Raw genomic sequence first — 24,030 nt, 5'->3', positions numbered from 1 at the left:
CTTGTGCTCAGTCAGCAAGGTTCCTGAGGGAGGCAGAAGACAGTTGTGTTTGGAGGTCACAATTAGGAATAATTAGGAATAATTAAGGGATTCCAGCCTTGATCCTTCAAAATTAGAGACTTTCTCTAGGTCCTTACCTGCACTTGACCTTGAGGACAGATTAAGGCTCCTTACACAGGACCTTTGGGAACGGATTCTGTCCTATAAGTAGGTTCTACCTCAGTTAGGATGAACTAGGCCAGGAAATAGTTTCTGGGGCCTGGAAGATGTTGGGTTTATACTTCCCCAGCTGGCGTGGAGGGTTCTTTCTAAGCAGCACTAGATGTGAGCCTGGAACCTCTGCAGAGTGTTTGCAGGGGTGTGCCATGGAAGACCCAAACACCCCTCTTCTCTCCCAGGAGGAAATCTGAGGGACGTTTTTATATTAATTGAGGAAGGATTAGGTTAGAGAGCAAAGCACTTCCTGTGAGGATGATAAGATCTCATGATAGCTTTCTGAAGACTGTTCATAGAGATCCTTTAGTGAGAAACCATTCAAAACAACGTGGCAGTCCATTGGCATGGTGCCAGGAGGAGGCCTGGGTCTGGGGCAGAGCCGCAACCTCCTACCCAGACTAATGCCACAACCCTTTGCTCTTTCCTCCCAGCGAGACCTCGATTTCACAGTAGACTTGGATTTTAAGGGACAGCTGTGTGAAACATCTGTATCTAATGATTACAAGATGCGTTAGCACACAGGGGAGGCTGCAGAGAGCGAGCGAGAAAAGGGACTCTCACCTTGATCTGCTGCGATGTCTCAAGGAACACTGTTAGCAGGACTCCACACTGGAAAACCAGAGTTTTCAACTCTGCCTTGAAGATTGGTGAACACACCAGGGCTCCCGTGGGCCCCGCCATGGACCGGGGGGGCCTCCGCCTCCTCTGCTCTGCCCTGGGAGCCCTTCCCGAAGGTTTCATTGTCTCCAACAATGAGCAACCTCATGTGCTGTGGCTGGGGCTCCATGGATGGAACCGTACCCATGTATCCCCATCGTCCTAAACCGTGACTCTCGAATCTTCCAAGTTTTGCATGCCGCAGGAACCTAGGACAGATTGCTTCCACTAGAACCTGGAGACGTAGTGTCTTTGATAGCATAAGCCAGATTATCTGTGCGGTGGTGTGCGTGCATATGGCATATATTAGTTTATTAGCCCACAAATACTTGTATATGCATGCATATACAACTGAGTGGGTATACTTACGTGTTCGTTCAGAGGGGTGCGTGTGTGCGCGTGTGTGCGCGTGTGCGGCTGTGTGCGCGTAGACTATATATTACTCTCAGAAGGGATTCTGTTGCTTTCGAATAGGAATTTGTTCTGTGATTAGTTCTCCCCTTCCCCCTCCCTTAACAGATGTTACGCAGCTATGAAACGTTCTCTGTACTAGCTCCGGTCTTTGACTGGAATGTGGCTCTGAACCATGGGCTCTATACCACGGACTCTGTGGGCGCTCAATAAACACACATGAGAACGAGGAAATGGGGTGTCTGTGTTCCTGGTCCTTTGGAGTGGGAAGGCAGGATGTGGGGAGTCAAAGGCCACCAGGGAGCAGACGATCCAAGGGCACAGCCTCTAGTGTGTTTGCACTGGCTTCCTGAAGGCTGACTCTTTGGTAGAAGCAACTGGGAAGTCAGGACCAGTCCAAGACAGTGTCTTTTCTGCAGGCTCCCTGGGTTCTGCCCTGAGGGGATGAGAAAAGGGTCCTGGAGCTGGGCATGGTGGGCAGGAGCTGATGGAGAGTGTCTAGAATGGATTCCTAGAGCCTCAAGAGTTGGGGAAATTTCCAGGCCTGACCTGAGTGTAGTAATGGAATAGCATGGAAATACAATGGCCTTTGACAGGCTAGATGGGGTGTTTGGATTTGGTTTGTTTCTAGGTTATTCTTTAGCTTCTGAGACCCTCAGTCTTATCTGCGTCTCTGTATGGGAGAGCCATTCATTCCAGATGCTGGGGAGGAAAAGGGGGCATTTAGGAATGGTGAGTGGAGTGATGAGGGCCAGGATGGGACAGACACAGAGGAGACCCGAGGCTTGGCTGTGTGTGTGTGGGGCATCTTGGCGATGGGTTGCTCAGGATGGACCTGCCTGAATAGAGCAGGGTGCAGGGGCCAGCAGGGCAGCAGCAGGTCCCAGCACAGCTGGACTCCCAGGAAGATCCTGGTCTGGGAGCCACTCCAGGACCTAGGCTGCTCTGCTTGTGTTCCTGAGGGAGGCTAGCCTTTCCTTTCCTTTCATAAAAGTCACTGTGAAGGCCATCTCCCTTAAATAGCCTGCGTCTACTCTACATGTGACTTTGAATAGTGAGAACTGAGTCTAATGGCCACAGACCGTATACTTCTAGCCAGCTCATACCAGTGCATTTTGTAAACTTCCTAACATCCTGGGAGTTAGAGATTCATGACTTTTGTAGCTGAGGGGTATGGGGACCCAGGGTAGAGCAGTAGAGATGGTGGCAGTGTTGGACCAGGGTCACAAGCCCAGATCTATGTGAACCATCTCTGTCCCATGCTGACTCTTCTGAGCCTCAGGCCTAGACAGTGATGCTGTCTTTGTATCTAGGAAGAAATGCAGTGAAAACTATTTGATGTTTTGACGTACCAGATAAGAAAAATGGGGAAACTTAAAAGGGGACAAAACCAAGTGTTAGAAAGAGGGTTGAAGAAAATAGGTGGGGGCTTCCTCAGATGACATGAAAAGGGAGCTCCTTAGTGACTTTGCATTGTCACAGGAACCAGGGAGCCCTGTGTTCTGCCTACTGCAATTGGCCTAGCCTCAGGCAGGGACACCTCCCACTTAATGGAAGATTCTGGGCAAGAGAGACAAATCCCACATTGCCACAGCCCATGGGAGGTTGCAGGATGGCTGCTATCTGGGAACTCCAAAATTGGTGGCCTGTAGGTGTCCCCAACACTACTCCATTCTCTCCAGCCATTGGAGAAGAGGGCCACCCCAAGGGCCTCCCCAGATCCCAGACCTGCAGCCTCCTGGAGCTGCTCCAGGCTCTGCCCTAGCATCATGCTTCTTTGCCCCTGGGCTGCAGACGTGGTGCCTGGAAGACCCAGCACAAATCAGTAGTTCCTCCCCCTTGTGCTCCTGGGGATGCTCCCCTGGGAGTTTGCATTTCCCTCTGATTCACTAAGAAAAACCCCCCAATATCTGCATTGAGCATATTCTGAATTGAAGTCAGTGCGAAAGATGAGGTCCCAGCTTGGCAATAGTGATGCTGTAAAGATGACTTCTCCTACGAAGGCAGTTTTCCCCCATGGTGTGTTGCTTTTGTTGTTACGGATTTTTTTTGTACTTTTTTTTTTGTTACAGATTTTTTTTGTTGTACGGTTTTTGTTATCACGCTCTTCTTCTCAAGTTCCTCTGGGGAACTTCTTTCTTCCAGTCCCCTCTCACGACACCCCAGGCACCAGCACTGGGGCCTCTTTTGTGATTGCATTTGGGCTGCTTTGAATGAGTCATTCTGTGCGTGTTTTGAAGTTCATTGCAGGGTGCTCTGTTCCCCAATAGAACACAGCTCTGAGGATAGGACTGCCTGAACAGAGCGGGGTGTAGGGGCCTGTGTCCAAGGGACAGCAGCTGGCAGCACAGCTGGATTCCCATGCAGTGTGCCCAGGGGCTTCTCCAGGACTCCAGGGTCCAGTCCATTCTGCCTGTGCTCGGGGAGATGCCAGCCCTTTCTTTACTTTCATAAAGCCAGTCTATGTAGAACATCTCCTATAGAGAGACACAAGCATGGATAAGCTCTCAGGGCAGAAAGAAGGCGTCTGCCAGGCCTGCCTAGTCCCCATCTCCATAGTTCTCTCTCCTCTTGGCACTGCACCTGGTATCCCTCCTGGCTTGGCTCAGCCTGCAGCAGGGACATGGAAGTCGCCAGACTTCTCAGCACTCAACAAATTCCTGTTGATGGCTTGATCCCCAATGCAGCAAGTGTTAGAAAGAGGGGTCTAGTGGGAGGTGCTTGGAGGTGGGGACAGAGCCTTCACGAATGGATTCATTATAAAAAGAAGCTGCCCCTTGGGTTGTGCCCTTCTGCACAAACTACCTTGCCCTTTCAGCCGTGAGTTGAAGTAGCTCAAGGTCCCCACCAGCACCATGTCTTTGGATTCCAGCCTCCAGAACTACGAGCTAAAATAAACTTCTTCCCTCACAAAGTATACTGAGCCTTGTTCACCTTGCCTGGAATCTGTCCCCGGCTTGGTGGTCAGTTCAGATCACTGGGTATCTTCCCCATGCACAGAATATGTGAGCACTGTCTTGTTCTTGTAAATTCCTCTTCCTACAGCAACCTGGTTTTCGGAGGCCCCCTCTCTATGAAGAAATATTTTTTTAGATCCCTGCTACCTGCCTGCCTGGGGTCTTGAATGTCACCTCCCTGGATACCTTGTCTCATCTTCCATCCCAATGGAAGCAATCAGCTCCTATTCAGAAAATGCTCAGATAGAACATATTCAGTGATCAGATCAGCCAATGGTGACTCACATCTGTAATCCCAGCTGCTCAGGAGGCAGAGATCAGGAAGATTGTGGTTTAAGGCCAGACCAGACAAATAGTTAGCAAAATCCCCATCTCATCCAACAATCTGGGCATGATGGTGCACACCTCTAATTCTAGTTATGCAGAAGGAATAGGTGGGAGTATCATAGCTTGAGACTGGCCCGAGGCAAAAAATGTGAGAACCTATCTAAAAAATAACTAAAGCAAAAATGGTGAGGTGTGTGGCTCGAGTGTCTAGCAAGTACAGGGTCCTGAGTTCAAACTCCATTACTGTCAAAAAAAAAATCAGGCACGTTTATAAGATACTTCCTAGGCTCTAGACACTGAACTAGACCCCAGCAAACAGCAGAGTCAGCAAACATCGTCCTTATCTTAATGGAGCTTACTACATCTATGGGTTGGCTGGGCCTTTTTTTTTTTTTTTTGCCCAAATCCTCAAAAATAAGATCCCTCTTCCCAAACCAGCTCCAGCTCTTCCCACCCAATCTGTGAACACAGGGCACAGCATTTAGTCCCTGGCAGGACAGGATCGAGGTGTGCTAAGTGAGCCCTGGACACAGAAAGGGAGTACTATGCTTGAATTTCCTATTACCTGCCGAGAGGACTGTAGTGCTCAAGGACGCTGGGGACTCTTTCATGCTAGTGGCAGGCCATTTCTTAGCACACAAGTGCCAAATGAACTTTTCCAACCTTTAACTTCAGCCTCATTGGCAACCTGAGAAAAGTCGGCAAGGACACTCCCTGCATGTTGCTTCCATTCCCCCAAAGCAGCTGCCAGTTACAGGACAATCCTCTTACAGGACATGAGTTCTGGAGCCAGAGGACCTAATCAGATCCCAACGCTGCCTGACTCATGAAATGACTTCGGGCAGGTCACCATACCCCTGGTGGGACTCCATGCCTTCACCTGCCAGCAATAGCTCAGAATGAAGTGAAATCAGCACGTAGAAACTGCAAATACCGAGGAAATCCTGACTGCATGCACTGTTTTTTTAATGATGCTGCCCCGTGTTACAATTCTGCCCGTGAGATTCGTCACAGACACCAGGGCCTAAGGCCTGGGCTCAGCAGGTCCTGAAAGACAGCAGGCCATGTGAGTAGAGTTGGGTTAGTAGTGAGCTGTGCCCAGGGTTGCAGCTTGGCATGGAGCTTGGGGGTAGCACTGCAGTGACACACATCATGTAGAATGTACCAGAGCCCTGGGCAGCAGTGGCCTGTTTCATGGCTCTGGTTCATTAGCTCTTTAAAGGCATCAAAAATGGCCTATGGAGGTCTTAAAATCCATTTCCTAGCCTCTGGCAGGCAGTGACTAACTGGTGTTCATGGCCGTGTGTCCTTCCACTAGAATTAGGAGATCCTTAGTCATAGGCCCCCACCCCCACCCCACCCCACCCCTCAGCATTCTGAAAAGGACTCCTGCCAGTCTCCTTATTCACTTTTAGTCACTAGATCTTCCTGATTACCTCAGACAGGACCCAGGTGTTCAGTCTCGTGTCTGGCCTGTGCCACCTGGAGAAGAGCAGGAGGTGGTTCAACAAGCTAATTTGACTATGGAATTCGGCACATGCTGCTCTTCCAGGAGAATTAGCCCTCTAGTCATACTTCAGTTTGTATGCTTGGATACTTGTTCTCTTTCTTCCCCATTTTTATTCACATATATTCCTTGTACAGGAGGGATTTGTTGTGACAATTCCAAATAGCCTTACATTGTACATTGGTTAGCTTGCCCCTCCATCTCCCCCTACCCCAACACCCCTTCCCTGTCCCACTTAAAGCAATTGTAAGAGGTTTCATCATTCTATTTCCTGTATGTATAGGATGCTTGTTCTCTTTGATGCTCAGAAGTTAGTGACTCTAAAGCACATTGTGGAGATGGGCAGGGGGAATGCGGTGAGGACCAGGCTGAGAGCTGAATGTTGACAGCAGTACCAGCCATATAAATCCTTGAGACTGTGCTTTACTTTTAGTTGGAAATAACCAACCACTGTCACAAACTGCCATTAATATGAGGTGGTATGGGTCACTATGGCACTATGAGTCAGAAGGCGCTGGTAGAACAGAACTGTACTGAAGAACAGAACAGAACTTCATGCCCAGGGAAGACCGGGGAAGGACTGAGCTCCTGAGAACATCGGTGCATGAAGATGGATCAAGATAGGAGCAAGACCTGGAGATATGGAAATAGTGCTGTGTGGATCAATTTTCTATCACTGTAACAAAGTACCTGAGATGATCAACTTGATAAGGGAAAAGGGACATTTTGGCTCCCAGCCCCAGTGGTTTCATTCTATAATCACTTAGCCCTGTTGCCTTTGGGCCTGTGGCGAGGCAGCACATTATGGCAGGAGGCACATGGAAGAGGAAGCTGCTTATCATGGCAACCAGGAAGCAATGAGAGAGAGACGAGACGGGAGGGGCATGGACCCAAAATCCCCCTCAAGGGTATGCCCCCAATGACTTAACTTCCTCCTGCTAGACCCCTCCTCCTAAAGGTTCCATCACCTCCCAATAGGAGGTGGGAAGCAAGACTTCAATGCACCAGCCTTTGGGTAACATTCAAGACCCAAGTTACAGCACACATAGCTAGATGGATGGGAATAATGTGTCACTGTGAGATGCAGAAATCTGATTTGAAGGCAGGAGAGCCATACCCTTGTGGCCTGTCCTGTGGATGGTGAGCATGGCCCACGGATAAGCACAGAGTGCACAGAGTCCCATTCCCAGCACAGTGGCTCCTGTTCCTGTTCCAGTTGGTCTCTCCCCGGTGTCCTCCATTCCATAAACATTTCTTCATCCCCTTCTCTAAGGCACACTCTATGCCAAGAACTGGGGGACACAGTAGTGACAAAATGGATACCAGCTTGCCCTCATGGGATTTCCAGGCTGTTGTAGAAAGACACAAAACACAAGTGATAAAAAATATGAAAGAGGAAGTACAGAGGCTGAGGGACATCTGATTCAAGATCAGGAGAGCTTCCCTGAAGATGTGACTTTAATAGAGGCTTAAAAAATGGGGAGAGGAGAAGAGGAGGGGTGGGAGGTGGTAGAGAGGTGGAGGAAGCACCTAGAGGAACAGCATATGTCCAGATCCAGCCCGAAGGAGTCCAGAGCCCTTGGTACACTGGAAAAAGCAGAGGGCAGAGCAGAGGGTGGGGGGAGCAGTGTGAAGACAGTAGGAGAGGCTGTCTCAACTCCACGGTCAAGGGCCTTATAAGCCATGTCAAGGACACTTTTTCCTTAGGCAATGAGAAGACACTGAAGGATTTTAATCAGGAAAGCGACATGCCACATGCACACTCCATCTAATGAGCTCAATTTGGCAGTTGTTTCTCTGGAAATTGGGAATAGACTTAACCCATTGCCTACTGCAGAAAATGAACTGCTGAAAAGGAGCATGGGAAACTGGCTGCAGCTCTAGGGCTCCCACGTGGAGGGTGGAGAGCAAGGCATCTTTCAGTTGCTGGGGTTGAAAATGGCTCGAATCCAGATGGCTTCGTTTTAGGATTGCCTCGTTCATCGGGAGGGAATATGCAGAGGGCCAATTTGTGCACCTCTGAGATCATTTGCATTTTCCTTTTGGGTGTCATGTCATACTGTTCTTCCCACAAGGACAGCTTCCTCCCTGCTCAGAGGATGTCATTGTCTGGGAGGTGGAAGGCTGTGTCTGCATTTTGGGATCGTTCTGCTGTCTCCAAACCCTGGGCAGTTGTTTCCAGAGAAGCATCACACTTGGCGTCAACTCAGAAGATGTGTTCTTGAAGTGTCTCTTCGAGGCTGCGTGCATTTTAATGAGTTTCTGATACGATGGCAATTGCTTTCTGGCCACGCTTGGGTAGCTCGGTTGGATAGAGTATTGTACTTGAAGCCCAAACACAAAGCTTGCTTTTAGCAAGTGCTCATAGCTCAGTTTCATGGTCACGGATGGTGCCTTGAACTCCAGCCAGCCTTGGCGGTAAACAGTCCTTAGGTGGAGTTCTGGCTCTTCCAGCAAACTGCTGGGAGATGTGCAGTGAGTTACACGGGTTTTTTTTCTGTCTGTTCCTGTGTGAATTCTTGCCCTGTTAATGGCATGGTAATAACACTTTTCTCTTAGGGTTGTCACAAGTGTCAAATGAGATCGCCCAGCAAGCACCCTGCATGATGCGTGGCACATGGCGGCTGTTTATAAATGGGAGCTCTCCTTGTTCTTGGAACTGAGAGACCCTGACAGCAGTGCCGCAGATGTTCTGGCCTCTCCTGGGGAGAGACGAAGGAATATTTCCAAAAGAGAGTCTCTCTCCACCACTGTGCTGGCTTCCTGGGGCCAAAGACAGAGGCACATGACCCTCTGTTGCTTGGAAACAATTCTGAAGGTGGCCTTAGAGAGGCCTAGATTAGACATGCTGGGGGAATTCAGAGTGAGGCCAGGGCGTGCAGGACCTGAGGTCATTAAACACACCTGAGGACTGGAGGTGACCTGCTGCGTAGTGCAGAATTGAAGCATGAAGTACTGCCTGACCAATGGGCAGGATTTTCTTGAGGTGTCTTGCATTAAGGACCCAGGGTCCCTGGGGATGTGAGGATGCAGCAGTTAGGAGTGTGGAGCTGGAGGTCTGAGTTCAAATTCTGATTCTCCTACTTCTGGCTGTGTAACGTTTAGCAAGTCATTGAGCCCCTCTCTGCCTCCGTTTCCTTTTCTGCAAACTGGTGGTAATCGTATTATCCACCCCATAGCAGTGTGGGGAGGGTTAAACGGGAGCTGTGCCTGCTTCTTGCTAGGCAATCTGTACTGACTGTTATCACACACTGCTAAGATGAACTATCCCAGGCTCTGAGCTCCTCCTGAACTTGGAGCCCCCCACTCGGGGCCCTATCTCTGTGCCCCTGATCTGTGCTCACACTTTCCACGTGGTTCATCGGCAGGTTTCTGTGTCTGTCGCTCCTCCATAAGGCAGGCTCTGTATCTCATGTAGGTGTGCCTTTTTCAATAAATATTTGCCACATGAGCTGATGATAGCTGTTGCCACGACACTCCTGTCCATTGCCAGTGGACCTGTTGCTTCTATTCCCTCTGAAAGCCTGCTGTGTGACTCGAGCCACTCGCCATCTCTGGGCGTCAGTTTTCTCATTTACAAAATGGAAGTATTAGTTTGATTTTCTGATTTTCTGAGTAGTTCTTATTTTGTGACCAGGGGATCAGAGCTTTCCAAGAAGGCCCTGTCCACCACTTTTTAGTGAAGGGAGAAGAATCTTTGGTAGGCTTTTTTTTTTGATGGGGGGAGAATAAGAAATAGACTCAGGGAGCAAAGCCTCAGGAAGACATCCTGGAGGCTTTGGTTTGCAGCAGCAAGAGGAAATGGGAGGGTAGGCAGGAGGGATGGTGTCTCCAGGTCTTGGTTGCAGGTTATTAAGACCACGTCTGGACTCCGTGGAGATAGGCTATCTTTGGGGAAAATCACCTTTATAAGCAAGAGGAAACGGAGTTAATGATGTTGGCTGTTGGCTGGCCAGGGCCTGGTGACTCTTATTCAAGGAAGGAGTTAATTTTCTCTGCTCATGCTGCCTGTCTAGTTAAATTCTCTTTTACAGGTGACTTCCCAAAATGTTTTATTGAAGTGGCCTCTTGGAGTGTGCCTTTTGAGGGCTTTGTGCAAACAGAGGACTGGAGAGGCAGCCAGCATTGGGGAGGCCTGGTAAGGAAGGCCCAGTCAACCTATGGAAACTAAGGGTGAATGATCAGTGCACATGGAGGACCTGCACCCGAGTCTGGGAACAGATAAATCTCAGTTATCACTCACTCCCCTTGCTCTGAGGAAGGGCCTCACTCTCACCGGGTCACCACTGAGAGGAACTTGACAGGGCCCAGTGCAACTGTCCTATGGCATCTGCGATGGCATGCATGCAGGCTCTCTGTTATCCCCGCCCCCTCCCACCCCCCCAGTCCACCAACCACAGCCAGCTTTGATTATTCTCCTTCATGGAGATCTCAGGGTGGATGACACAGAATCCAATTTGGCTTGAGGGGTACAGCATAGATTCCTCATGCCCCCACCTGGTTCTGACAAATACCCTTTCCAAGGGGGTCGGGAGTGAAGTTGAAATGGGTGGTATGTGTGGTCGCACCAGTGTGTGTGTGTGTGTGTGTGTGTGTGTGAGACATGCCCATAGACATGGGATGGCTCTGGGTGGGACCCGTCCTCCTGCATGGGGCAGAGTGGACTGCTGTCAGGCCTATCCACTGAGAGGACATGGGAGATCTAGGGAGGCTCAGAACCCTGTTAGGTCATCTTGTTTACTAGTGGCCTGCTGCATGCCACAGGCAAGTCACTGAAATTCTCTGTGAATCCAGACTGATGGAGTGGTTGGGCAAAGACACAGAGGCATCACAAAGCAGACCCAAGGTCAAGGAAACATTTGCATACTTGAAAGATGGTTCACTTTCTTTTATTCCATTCTGTTACTGTTATTGCTAATAATAGTAGGATCAAACAATAACAAAACCAAGCTATTCCAGTTTCTAACTAAATCAGAATCTTTGGCAGTGGTGGTTGGGAGGGGGCAAGGATTGATATATTGTTTTATGTAATAAAATAAATAGAACAACTGAAAGTAACATGAAAAATAAATAAGCCAGTAGAAATAAACAAAAGCTCCTTGGTGATTTGAACACAGAACTGGGACTATCATTTGGGTTGGGCAGGCAAGTGGACACCACAGGTAGAGGACAAGCTCAGAGTCACTTATCAGGTCTTAGACAGATGACACTTAGGGATCTCTTAACTTTATAGCAGAAGAAAACTGGGTTAGGGCAATGGAAGTGGGTCAAGGCCTCCAAAGGGTTCCCAGTGTATTCTATTCTTTGTGATAAAGGGACAGAATGGGGAATCTGCTGTGCTGGAAGCTGAGAAACTCTTGACGGGTACGTTACAGGGATTGTGGGACGGAACGCTTCGTGCCTGTGGTCAGGGGGCAGCACACTCCCTTCCCGTAGCAGCTAGTGAAGAGACTATGGAAGGCTAGGATGGGGTTGGTGGAGAGCAAGGGCAATGGACCACAGCCAGCAGGCTGCCCTTTGACTTTGCACTGGGCCAGTATGTCCTCCTGCCTGAGCCATGGTCTCCTTCTTTATCTGTGACCCCAGGGAGCCAGGATTGGAATCCCAGTGTAAGCAGCTCAGTCCTGAGCTACGTTTGCACAGTATAGTCATGCATGGAGCCTGCAGGGGTGGAGTGGTCAGGAGTGAGACCCCAGTCTTCACACCAAGAAGGGGCTTCCTGGGCTCCCACAAAACTGAGGAGGAAGCAGGCCACGGCTCAGGCTGCAGACTTCCTGTGCCTGAGAGAACGGGAGGGACAGACCAACTGAGAAGGGGACTTGAGTTTCATGAATGGAAACTGCTTTAAAAAGGGGGTGGGGATGATGGGGTGGGGGGAGGGCGGGAAGAGAGGGTGGAAGGAGGGTAGGGTAGAAGGAAAATACAGCCTCATCTGCTTGTTTGTGTTTCTTGCATTTAAGATGCCGACTTCTAGCATATTTTTAAATCCATCAGATGTGAAAGGGTGATTTAAATAGAGCTGCAGTGTGAAGCTGGTAATTTGTCTTGCCACAGTAGAGAAGCTGGCTGGCGGGGCCTCTGGAAGGGATTCAGCACCTCTGCCCACGCCAGGGAAGCTCTTTTAGACCAGGTGCTTCCTACTCCATGATGGGACCACAGACAGAGGGAGGGGGCAAAGTGGGGAGAGGAGGAGGGACAAGAGGGAGGTGGGGACACCCTCCCACTTCATTGATTTGGTCTCCAGATGGGTGAGATGGAGGTGGGGGCCTTGTAATTCATTGAGTCCCATTTTTCCTGGCATGTCTATGAGCAGAGGGTCAGCCAGGTCCATTGAGGGACAGCAATCTCTGAGGCAGATGCCCTCGGAACACATTGTAGTCCCATGTTCTACTTTCCTGGTTCAAATTCTGACCCCTAAGGCCACTCAGAGCAAGTTTAATGCCAAAGTCAGACCCTCCTCCTGCAACAGAGTACCATTCTCTCTTCCACTCCAACCCTTCTTACCAACCATTAATGCAATGCCAATTTCTGCAAATCCCAAACATCCTGGGTGTTCATTAATGGATTTCCTGCTACAGTCAAGACAGTAAAATTCCAGGAGCAACAAAGACTTTCATCATTGGGTAGTCGTTGTGGTCATTTAATACACTCTTATATCTACTCTGGGGCTAGGCTAGTGCTCCTGTTGGTATAAAGGACGTGGAGTTTCCATGAACTGGGAGCTAATTACTGGTGGTGGAGACAAGCCCTCAAAGAGAAGTGTGTGCGTGGGTGGCCACAGACACCACACGTCCTTCCACAGTATCCCTGGGACAGGTGGGGAGTCCAGGGACTGTGCTAAGGGGAGGGAAGACCTTGGGTATTGCAGTAGTGTGCTTATGGTGTGCTCATTTATACTTGTGGGTTTCTAGCGCTTTCCTCCCCTCAAGTACCTTGAAGCTCAAGTGTCATAAGTCAGCTTGTTTGCAGTTCCCTTATGTCTTTGATGTAACTTGAGGCCAACCCTGAGGGACTTCAGCTGCTGGAAGAGAATCAATCCTTCCTTCATTCATGGAACATATGTGTTTGTGAAAGTGTTTTTCAGGGTTAGGTATAGTAGCTGCAGCCTGTAATCCTAGCTACTCAGGAGGCAGAGGTAGGAGGATCATGTTCCCAGTTGGCCAGAGCAAAAGCATAAGACCCTACCTGAAAAACTAAAAAATAAATACATAAATAGATAAGACAAAAGGGCTAGGAGTGTGGCTCAAGTGGTAGAATGTGCAAGGACCTGAGTTCAATCCCCAGTACCACCAAAAAAAAAAAGTTATTTTAATCATAGTAAAATAGGCATAACATAAAATTTACAATTTGACCCATTTTAAAATGTACAATTCAATGGCATGAAATATATTCACAATATCATGTGCTAGCACCACCATCCATTTCCAGAACTTTCTCATCACCCCAGTGTGTGTGTGTCGGTTAGGAACTCACTATCTACAATCTTCACCGGGGCTGGTGGAGTGGCTCAAGTGGTAGAGCGCCTGCCTTGCAAGTGTCAGGCCTTGAGTTCCAACCCCAATGCTGCCAAAACAAAATCTATCTAAAGTCTTCGTTGGTCAACAAATTCATCTATCACCCACTCATACGACCCTGTGGGGGAGGGGAGACCTTGTAGGCTTGGATACCAGGTCCTGTGCATGCAGTTTTAAAGCATGGAGGAAACATGGAATGCCTGGATGAAAGTCTCTAGCGTGCAAGACGGCTCATTTTCCTATTCTTTCAAAGGGAAGTGGGAGGCACATTTACCTATGACCTCAGCCTCTGCCAGTTACCCAGGAATGTGGGACTCTCCCTTCCTACCCAACCTTGTTTTTCTTTGGTCTCTTCCATAAGGAGACAGATGATGATGTAATAACCCTCATTTGTTTAGGGACTTTTAGTCAACTAATCTCTTCCTAAATTCTCAATTGACTTTCCTACAGTGAAGACAGTGCCATGTTACAGGTGGGAAAGTAGGTCAGAGTATCCAGAAATTCTGGGTTTGCCCAAGGCTGCACACCTTGTGTGTGGGTCCTTATTCTGAGCAGGTCTTTGGAGGTTGGAGAAAGTTTTGGGGAGAGGCTGAGAAGGGAAGACGGCTGGTTTCTTCCAGGAGGAAGAGGGAAGTGGGCAGGGAAGTGGCTGTTGTATACAGAGGCCTGGAGCCCAGTCAATGGAGCCCTTGTCCATCCTCTGCCTGAGGATGACAGATTGTCACCAGCAGCAGCTGGGGAGGCTGTGGGGGACAGGTTGGAATGTTCTGATGGACAGAATACGGTTTGAAATTCATGAATTGTAGCAGCTGAAACTCTTCCCAGCATATTGTTTTAAAAGCATCTCATGTGAACCAGGAAGGTAACCCCCATGGGTCTGCCTAGGCCACAGGAGCCCAGTGTCCAGCCCTGGGACCCAGGACCCCATTGGACCTGTTCCTCCAGGGAGGGTCTTGTTCTCCAGAAATGATGCGTTGCTCTCAACAGCTCCAAATAAGGCAGACATTCTTTGCCAGACACTGGGCCAAATGTGAGGCAACAGAGGTGAACGTTCCTGCCCTTGGGAGCTCAGTGCAGTGTCTTCATCCCCCAGAGCCCCAGGGCAGCATGTATGAGTAAGTAGGATGCAGAATAGAAATGGCCATCCACCTGCCATCATTGCACTATCATGCACAAGATGCAGGACCACACCCTGACGTTGCCCTTGACCTAGTGCTGCTTCTGTTCAGTGAGTCCCATTTCCATAGTCACATTTTCCAAGTCCGTTCTGAGTTCCATGTCCCCATGTTTCCATTCTTGCTTCCAAGTTTAAAAACATAACCCCATTCTCTCTGTCCGTGTTCTTTGGGCATTTTTGCTTAGTAGCACAGTGTTTTTATGAGTGGTATTTATTTTTATAGGCTAGATGAATCAGCCATAACTCATTATGATAGCACAGGTCTTGCTGGTCCTAGGAGTCCTGATTTGTAGGGAGAGGAGTCTCCTGGCACTATGACAAGGGCTTGCAAGCATCACTTCTGAATCTGAGCCAGAGCCTTGAAGGAGTCCTAACTGGGAACCAGGTTAGTGCTTAGACCTGACTCAGCCCTGGCCCCAGAATGATAAATGGTACAAACTTGCCAGTGCTCCTCAGTTTCCACATTGATTTCAGCTCCTCTGCCAAGCACCATATGGTTCCCCTACCCCCATCATTTCCAGCAATGTTCTCCTAAGTAGGGCACTTTGATTAAATTGGCTCCACTGCATTGTACAAAGGTATAGTTGCGATGTTCTTTGTTATTGCTGTTGCTAGTAATTAATTTGTCTATTAATAGAAACACCAACAGAGGTAGGAAGGGTTGTTAGAGGTTCAGAAAGCACTTGTCAACCTCCCTCGCTATGAGGAGGGAGGGAATAACCAATAGAGTAAAATCCTGTGGATTTTCACTGAACTTGTTTGGAATTTGTGCAGCCATGTGTTCCCCAGCTGAAGGGACAAGAGAGGCATTGCTCCCTAGGGCTAGCCCCAGAAGCCAAGTTGGAGCTTTGATCCCTACCAGCAACAACATGCCCTTCAGGTCTTGGGGTTATCCTGCATGTGTACTATAAGTTCATTATTTTTCAGTGAACTGTCTTCTGTTTTCCAAGCATTGGATCTGATTTGCAGTCTTCCTGCTCCCATCCCTTCTGAGCAAAGTTTGGCAGGGTGTTGGGATTCTGGGGAGCAAGGGAATCTTGCCTGAAGAGACTGTGGCCTTCCTTCACCTTCCCAAAGGGCAGAGTATTTCCTTGGGAAGCTCACCTCCAGCAGGACTTCCAGGTGCTCAGGTGGAAAGGAAGGGTTCACAGACCTAAAGGGCTTCTTCCCTTATTCAATTCAGCAGAAAGGAGAGACTCTTGGGGAGGTCAGAGGTGGAACATCGGAGTAAAACCAGATTTCTAGTTGTTTTGGTTGTGTGGAACTTGAGGAAAGAAGCAGTGACTGATAGGTAGAACTTGATTTGTGCATGGGGTATATTTAAGACTTTAAGTCTAAACTATTTAAAATATATTCAAAGACCTTGTTTAAAGAACTAGGGGAAAGGATAAGAATAATGTCTTGTCTTACCAAGTAGAGGATATCAATGAAGACAGGAATTATAATAATGAGTCAAATAGAAATTTTGGAGTTGAAAAGCAAAATAATTAAAATGAAAAGTGTACTAAGATTTATGTAAAATTTATATCCAATCAGGCAGAAGAAAGAATCAGTGAACTGAAAATAGGTCAATTGAGATTATCCACTCTGAGGAACACAAAGAAAAAGGAGTGAAGAAAAATGAACAGTGCCTCAGAGAACAGTGGGACACTATCAAGAATGCCAACTCTGCATAAGGGGAGTTCCAGAAGAAAAGGAGAGGGAGAAAGAGGCAGAAAGAACGTGTGAAGAAATAATGACCAAAAAACCTCCCAAATCAGATGAAAACAAACCCCAAGTAGGGTACACTCAAAGAGACCCACAGCTGAACACATCAAAATCAAACCTCGGAAGACAAGACAAGGAATTTTGAGAGCGCAAAGAGCCAAGCAACTCATCACATACAAAGGACTCCCAATAAGACCAATAGCTACTTTCACATCAGAAACCATGGAGGCCAGAACCAGTGGAATGGCATAGTGAAAATTCTATATCTGGCAAAATTATCCTTCATAAATGAAGGATATCTGGGCATGATGGTGTATGTCTGTATTTCTAGGTACTCAGAGAGATAGGAGGATAGAGGATGGAGGTCAGCCCTGGGCAAAAACCAAAAACCCAAAAAAAGCCCAGGTTTGTGGTAGTACATGCCTGTGATCCCAGCTACTTGGGAGGTGAAGGTAGGAGAATCACAGTGTGAGGCTGGTCTGGGCAAAAGTGTGAGACCCTATCTGAAAAAAAAAAAAAAAAACTAAAGCAAAATGGGCTGGAGTTGTGGCTCAAGTGCATGCCCAGCAAGTGTGAAGCTCTGAGTTCAAACTTCAGTACTGCCAAAAAAAAAGAAAAAAGGTTAAATCAAAACATTTCTGATGAATAGAAACTGTGAGAGTTTACTAAAGGGATCCTTCAGTGTGAAATGAAATGCTAATTTGAATCAACATGAAGACATAAAGAGACTGGAAAAGCTAATGCATAGTTAAGTATAAAGATGACATTTTTGTTTATAAGTCCCTTTTTATATCTGATTTGGACAAATGCATAAAGCAACTATAAATCTATGCTGATGGGCTCATAATGATGTAATATGTGACAACTGCAACATAATGGAGGGGAGAATGGAACTACACAGGAGAGTGCTTTTTATCTATTATCAAAATTAAGTTATTAATTAACCCAAACAGATTGATATAAATTGAGATATTAATGGTTGTCTCCAAGGTAACCACCAAGAAAATAGGTAAAAAATAGAGTAAGTAAAATAAGAGAATTAAAATGGTACACTAGAAAATGTTTATTTAACAGAAAAGAAGGCAGTGGTAATGAAAGAATAGAGGAACAATATATATATATGTACATATATATATGGTGTATAGAAAAGCAATAGCAAACTGATAGACATAAATCTCACTTTATCAACTGCAGTAGATGCAAACATTAAAAATTAAACTTTTTCATTAAAATTTAAATTAAACTTTTTAATAAAAAGATAGCAATTGGAAGAACAATTCTTTAAAAAAATTATCCAACTCTATGTGACATACAACAGACCAATTTTAGATTCAATGGCACAACTAGGTTGAAAGTAAAAGGTTGTAAGAGATAAACTCTGTAAACAACAACAAAAAAAAAAACTGGCTCTACTAACATCAGACAAACTAGACTTTAAAAATTGTTACTAAAGACAAAGGAAGTCACTTTATAATGATAAAGATTCAAGCCATTCAGAAGATGCCACAATTACGAATATACTTTAACCTAGCAATAGAGCCCCCAAATGTGTGAAGCAAACTGAGGTCTTCTTCAGAGGAGAAGGTAACTCTGTACTAAATGTTTGACCCTAACACCCCTTATGGTTCCTAATATTCTATCACCAGGGACTCATCCTTGGGGGTTAAAATTCTGCCTTCCTTAGAGTTCTTTGTTAAAATTTGCATACAGTCATAGAGCCACCATTTGGATCAATACCTTAGCTAAAATTGCTTTAAATCCTTTGGAACATGGCTGCCCATGGCAGAGACAAAGGGTTGAGCCATTTTTGATAGAGTTTATAGGTACGCCCTGCAGTGGACCAAGGAGGAAAGTGGGGAGTCCAAGATTGGGTGAAGGTATTAAGAATAGAGAAAGAGTACAGGATGGGGGAGGGAGGGGAACAGAAAAGACCACAAAGAGGCTGAAGGGACATAAAGGGTTGACAGAGACCATGGGGCATTGGTTTACTTCTGGAGCTCCTGTTTTGGCAGGAGGACAGCAGCAGACCCCAAGGGAAGAATAAGACGTCAGCTACTGCGAGGGTAAGTGACAGCATTGAGGACAGGTCATTCATAGGTAAATAGCCAGGAAATGGCACCAGGTCTGAGCTGCTGTCTGGGTCCCCAGAGAACCATAGAGAGAGAGGAACATGGACTGGGGGGCTGGGATCAGGGTCACAGGCACCAACTGGAAAACCAGGCCTCCTTAGAGCCCATGGGAACAAAGGACAGCAAGATCAAGTGCTGAAGCCAGATCTGAGCTCATCACCCCACAGATAGACTGGGCAGAGAGGTGCTCAAGCAAAGTAGTGTTGGTGAGTGTGCCCAGTTCCGGCCAGATAGTTGGTAAGTGTTATTTAGTTTCAAATTTGAAACGGAAGTAGAGCAAGTGAACAGGGCAGCCGCTCAGTGTGGCTTCCAAACAGGTCCTCTTCTTAATGCCTGTTGGGTACTGGTAACTGTGCTAAGTTCTTTTCATCCAGTACCTCTCAAGCACTTGAAATGTCCCTGTGAGGAGACAACTGAAACCTCCAGTGCATGGATGAAAGAGAAATCTAGCTGCCTGACCAGGGACACAAATGGAATGGAGCCAGAATGTTCTTTTGTGCACTTAGCCAGCCTCTGGAGCAGGCTGACAGCCCTGAGGTGGCTCTGATCCCCATGGCATCTTAAAAGGAACATGAAGAAGGGAGGATGAAATCGGGGGACAAGGGACTTTTCGGAGTCCCTTTGAAGCTCCCCATCCTCCACTCTTCTACAGTGTGGCTGGATGGGGGAGCAGTAGAATACTTCCTGCCCCCTCCCTCTGCCTGAGCTTCTGAGGAATCATGGGATTTTCCCTCATGCCAGAGGGCCTGGTACCACAATCGTGTCACCTGCCTCTAAACCCTTGAAGGCACTTTTTCTAAGTGAGAAAAATGCCTCCCCCACGTGGACAAAGTACTGAAGATAAAGATTCCAGGTTGACTCTGTTAGCCAGTAAATCCTAGTTCTGTCTCTGTGTTTGGTCAGAAGGTGGGGAGGGGGAGCTGGTTTATTCTCACCAACCTCCACCTGCCCTCCACACACACAGATAGTGAGGTCACCTCTGGATGGTCCAACACATTCCCTCAATAGCCTACTACTGCCCTTCCTTTTAGGAAGCTTCTTGGGTTCTCTTCACCTTGGAGTGGTGTCTGGGGCCAGCCTGTGAGGGCATTGATGTGCCATGGTATTCATGGTGAGGAAGTTACCAGGCATCAAAGAGCCCACCCCCCATTTTCCTGATGAGGAGGCTGTAGGATAAGCCTTGGGGACTCTAACTAATGACTCCCCCTGTAGCCATTTGGCTGTGGGGACTTTGTCTCCTATGTCCTTCTGTCTCAGAGAGCTCCACTTGGGTGTGGACTGCTCACTTTCCTGGGGGTTGGGGACTGGTTCTGCAGTCCTAGACTTGGAATTGGTAATCACTTGTAAAAAGTGACCTTTTTATCCAGCCTCCCAACCAAGGTAAGAATACCCCAACAGCCAGCCAGCGGCCCAGCTGAGCCAGTAGCTGGGATTGAGTTAACCACCCAGCTGAAGAATCCCACCTTGGCACCCCTCAGGTCAAGCACCCTGTGCTACAGCCAGAAGCTGTGTTCAGTTTGCTTTGTGAACACCAGCAAAATGTCAACAGCATAGCCTCCTGGAATAAAGAGAAAAGAAACAAACTGAAGTGAACTATTGATCTAACGTTGTGACTCCATGCCTTTGTGTGAATGAACCCTGCCAATCATCATCACGCACAGGCTTCCAAGGAGCTCTTTTGAGTTAGAAAATGGGCTTTTAAATAGCTCTATAATCCTTATTTATACCCTCCAGAAGTGGATGCTGTCTTTAACAGCAGATGGCTTCCTACCTCCCCCATTTGCTTTTCATCCCTTATTCAAAGAGAAGTAGGAAGAAGGCCTGCTTCCTAACTCTGGACATGGCACTGTCACCTGTAGTCCACGCTGGAGTCAGGGTGGCAGGTGGGGGTGAACAGGAAAGGCTGTGGGTTCTTTGTGGGGTCCCACTGTGGAGAACCTACAGTGGCAAATCCGGGGGACATGGTGGTGCTAAGAGAAGCTCAGAACAGCATATGGTATTCTGGTTTGTTTTTCCAAAAAAATCAAGGGTATCTTAAGTCCACGAGAGTGTTCCAAGAGCAGCCCTTTGGCCTCTAGAGAACCTGGCCTTGGGCAACTGGTACCACCCTGGCCTGCAGGAAGCAGCCAGTCGACGCTGAACAGTTGCCATGGCAACTGCAGTGCAATTGGACAAGGGGAAGAGAAGGGAGTGGAGAAGGCAGGCTGGTGGCTTTTCTGGAAAAGCCTACCTGTTTCTTTCCCCCAGGAAACCAAGCTGGAGGGAAAAACAAAGGAATGGACATTTGGGGTCTAGGAGAGAAGGAGGGGCATACTCCAAGATGTTCCAAGAGCAGCACTGCTAACGGCCCATGCTTCCCTTTCCTTGGGGGAGGCAAATCGCCCACACAACCAATGGTCTGGGGCCCTTGCCAGATGACACCACACAAGAGCCCACGTGTGGGATTGGGGTAGCTCTGTGACCTTGGACCAGTCCCCGAAGGCCTCCTGTCAGCCACAGCAGGATTTCTTCTTGACAGGGGGGCCAATCTGAATGATGTCCTCTCTCACTGTGTCTTCTTGCTCCTTGAGGAACCTGGGGAAGGAGAAGGGATGGTGTTGCTAGTGGAAAAGCTGCTCGGCTTGGAGGCTGGCAACATGGATCAACTTTCCTCAGAGTACAGACCATTGGGGCGATGCGGACAGCTCCCCACCTCACTAGGGCATCAGAAGAGTGTTTAAAGTCTCCCCGAGGCGATGCAGGTGTGACTGTAATTTTAAGACCCCAGAGTTCGGTCAAAATGGACCCTTCAAGACACCTCCTCCAGAAAGCCTCCTGTGACCCTCTTCTTGGTTGACCTGTGACCCTGATAGCATGCTGACCCTTCTCTCTTGTAAGCCCCCAACCCAGGCTTACAATACATTACTTTCTCTGCCAACTCCCCCATAAAGAGCGAGCTGCTTAAAGGCAGAGACTGGGCCTTATCCCTGTGTCATACAGCCCAACATTGTAACTGACACAGACTTAACGGTTGTTAACTCCACAGAAGGGCTATGTGGCCATAGCTCCAGATTAAATGTAGGAGGTGAGGGGTTGAAAACAAATGTTAAGTATTTTATCCCAGACACTGTCATCTTGTGTGTGTCCTTTGATTTTCACGATAACCTGTGAATGGGCAGGGAGGGTATGATGGAGGTTGCCACCCTACCAAGGAAGCTCAGAGAGCTTTGCCCAGGGATTCAGTGGCAGTGAAGAGTCTAGAACTTTCCCCATGATATGTGTCATAAACTCTCCAATGCATAGAGGAATTGTTCTGCATTCTTAATTACCCTTATTAAAATAGTTTTAAATGCCCCTGTAGGAGGTATGAGAGCATCATGGCACTGTTCAGTGTTTGTGGGGTGGATGGGTGGGTGGAAGGAATGAATGCCTAGATAGATGGATGATGAATGAATGCCTAACTGTTGAAAAAGGCTCCCAGTGTGTGTTTTTTTTTTCCTGTTAATTTCTGGTGTAGGCAGGGTCTTAAGGAGCAAGTCTCTTTGTGTGACCAGCCTTTCAGCACTTTAACTGTGGGTACCTCTGCTTGTTCCCCCATGGCAGTCCTGCCTCTCTCATGAAACCCCAGGAACCCATATTATAACCTGTGCTTATTCCAGCTGACTTCCAACCAATCACTGCTATGATACTAGCTAGTGTTGAGGGACTTCTGATGTGAACTTCCTCAGGAGCATTTGCATTTACCATGAGTCTTTAAGACTCAGAAGTGGGAGGTGGGGGTGACAGGCAAGGACGCTTGCTTTTTCATCATTATGGTCCTAGAATGCCTCTCCTCGGCACTGAAATTCCACACAAAGGCCTAGGCCACCACAGCCTGTGTGCAGGGCTTGGGCAGAGAGGGAGGGAGTCCCAGAGTTGTGGCCTGGGCAGAGTCTTGGAATATCTGGACTCATTCACCTGCTAGGTGGGTCTCCTACCTGGCCAGATGAAGCAGGGACTCTTTGGTGTTGTGACCAGAATAGGCACTGCATTCGTAGAAGATCAGATTGTGCTCCTGGAATTAAAAACACAGGAGTATAGGGAGGGTGTGAGGGAGTGGAGGAAAGGGTGGGAGGTGGAGTACAGTGCTCTGTATGTGGGTACTGGCAGCCCTCCCTGCTCCTCACAGACCCTTGAGCTCCTTGACCCTCTCCTGTCTCTGGATATGGCTGACCTCTGCCTCCCAGCCTCGATCACTGATGCAGGCTCTGTGAGCATCTCCTGGCTGCCCTGTAACAACTGTACAACCTCAGAAAAGTCACAGCATTGGTGCTTTATACCTTCTTGATCACTCTCAAGCACACACGTGCTCACTTCACATTCACACTAGCCCTGTGAGGCAGGCAGAGATGCACAGGCCTGGGCAGGCAGAATTCTATCTACTTCCCAGGCGTGGAAACCAAGGCTAGAGAGGCTACATGGCAGGCCAGTTCAGGTCACAGTTAGTAAATGGAGGGCTCCAGGAGCTGCTTTCCCAGGACACTGGTGTTCTGTGGACCTTGCCCAGATGTCACAAAGCACTCCAGTCAGATTCTCCTTCACACCAGTTATTAATACTCCAGCTGCGCAGGCTGTCAGTGTTGGTGCATAGGACAATTGTTTGTCACCTCATTAGACAGAGGCTGTGTTTGTGTGCATGAGGGAGCCTTGGCCAAGGCTCACCACAGTCCACTTACCACCTCCATTAGTAGATTGTGTGCTTTGTGATAACGAGGCTAATGGCACTGAGTGCTTGCTTGCAGATGCCCTGGCTTGGAGGCCAATGTCTTGTGGGGATGTGGACCATCTGAGTGAGGACACTCTTGGGGCTATAGCTCAGGAGGCTCTGCCAAGTACTGGCTTCTGATTCAGAGCCCAGCACTGGAGTCCCAGCTCCATCCTCTGCCCTCTTCACCCAGCCCCAGAAGCTTCATCTTTCTCTGTCCACTCTTCTGTTAGACTCCAACTCTGAGGCAGGCTGTCAGACTAGAGATTTCATGGGTGGATTGGGGGTGGGGCAGAAGGACACAGAACCTAGAACTGCAAGACATGATTTGCCTTCCAGCTTCAAGTGCTGACTGTACCACTGATGAGCTGTGTGATGATTTGAACGAATTGCTCAATTCCTGCCTCTGTGTTTTCTTTACTAATAGAAAGGAAAATGGGATAATATTAATATTAATACTACTGCTAGTAATAATTATAGGTCTATAAGGATTAACCCAAAGCTTTGGATCGAGATGGGTTTTGGAATCCAGAATTTTTGAATTTTAGAAAGGTAATATATGTAGATGCTATATATTATATAATACCTTCAAAGTGGGTCTGGGATGACACCTTATAATCAAACATTAATATTTCTTCACTGAGAAGAAATCAATAGTCTTCATGTCAGTTCTAGTCAGATTTCCTGCTAGAGATACTGTATTCA

The 24,030-nt window shown here is 47.8% G+C and overlaps 2 protein-coding genes across 9 annotated transcripts in view; one reads left to right on the top strand and one right to left on the bottom strand.

Moving 5' to 3' along the window:
* Prmt8 (protein arginine methyltransferase 8) overlaps positions 1-1,518 on the top strand; it is a 140,926-nt gene extending 139,408 nt beyond the window's left edge. For all 7 annotated transcript variants that reach the window (XM_074076262.1, XM_074076260.1, XM_074076258.1 and 4 more), the window contains one exon: positions 648-1,518. In XM_074076262.1, coding sequence (XP_073932363.1) covers positions 648-731 — 84 coding nt within the window. In that variant the 3' untranslated portion in view covers positions 732-1,518. The remainder of the gene's footprint in view (positions 1-647) is intronic.
* A 14,745-nt stretch (positions 1,519-16,263) lies between these two features.
* Cracr2a (calcium release activated channel regulator 2A) overlaps positions 16,264-24,030 on the bottom strand; it is a 115,956-nt gene continuing 108,189 nt past the window's right edge. For both annotated transcript variants that reach the window (XM_074076257.1, XM_020183452.2), the window contains 2 exons: positions 22,559-22,635; positions 16,264-21,176 (listed from right to left, as the gene is read on the bottom strand). In XM_074076257.1, coding sequence (XP_073932358.1) covers positions 21,092-21,176; positions 22,559-22,635 — 162 coding nt within the window. In that variant the 3' untranslated portion in view covers positions 16,264-21,091. The remainder of the gene's footprint in view (positions 21,177-22,558; positions 22,636-24,030) is intronic.

This window comes from Castor canadensis, chromosome 6 (assembly GCF_047511655.1).
Source record: "Castor canadensis chromosome 6, mCasCan1.hap1v2, whole genome shotgun sequence".
NCBI lineage: Eukaryota > Metazoa > Chordata > Mammalia > Rodentia > Castoridae > Castor > Castor canadensis.
The sequence above is the reverse complement of the archived record's forward strand: the minus strand, read 5'-3'. Positions and strand labels throughout refer to the sequence as shown.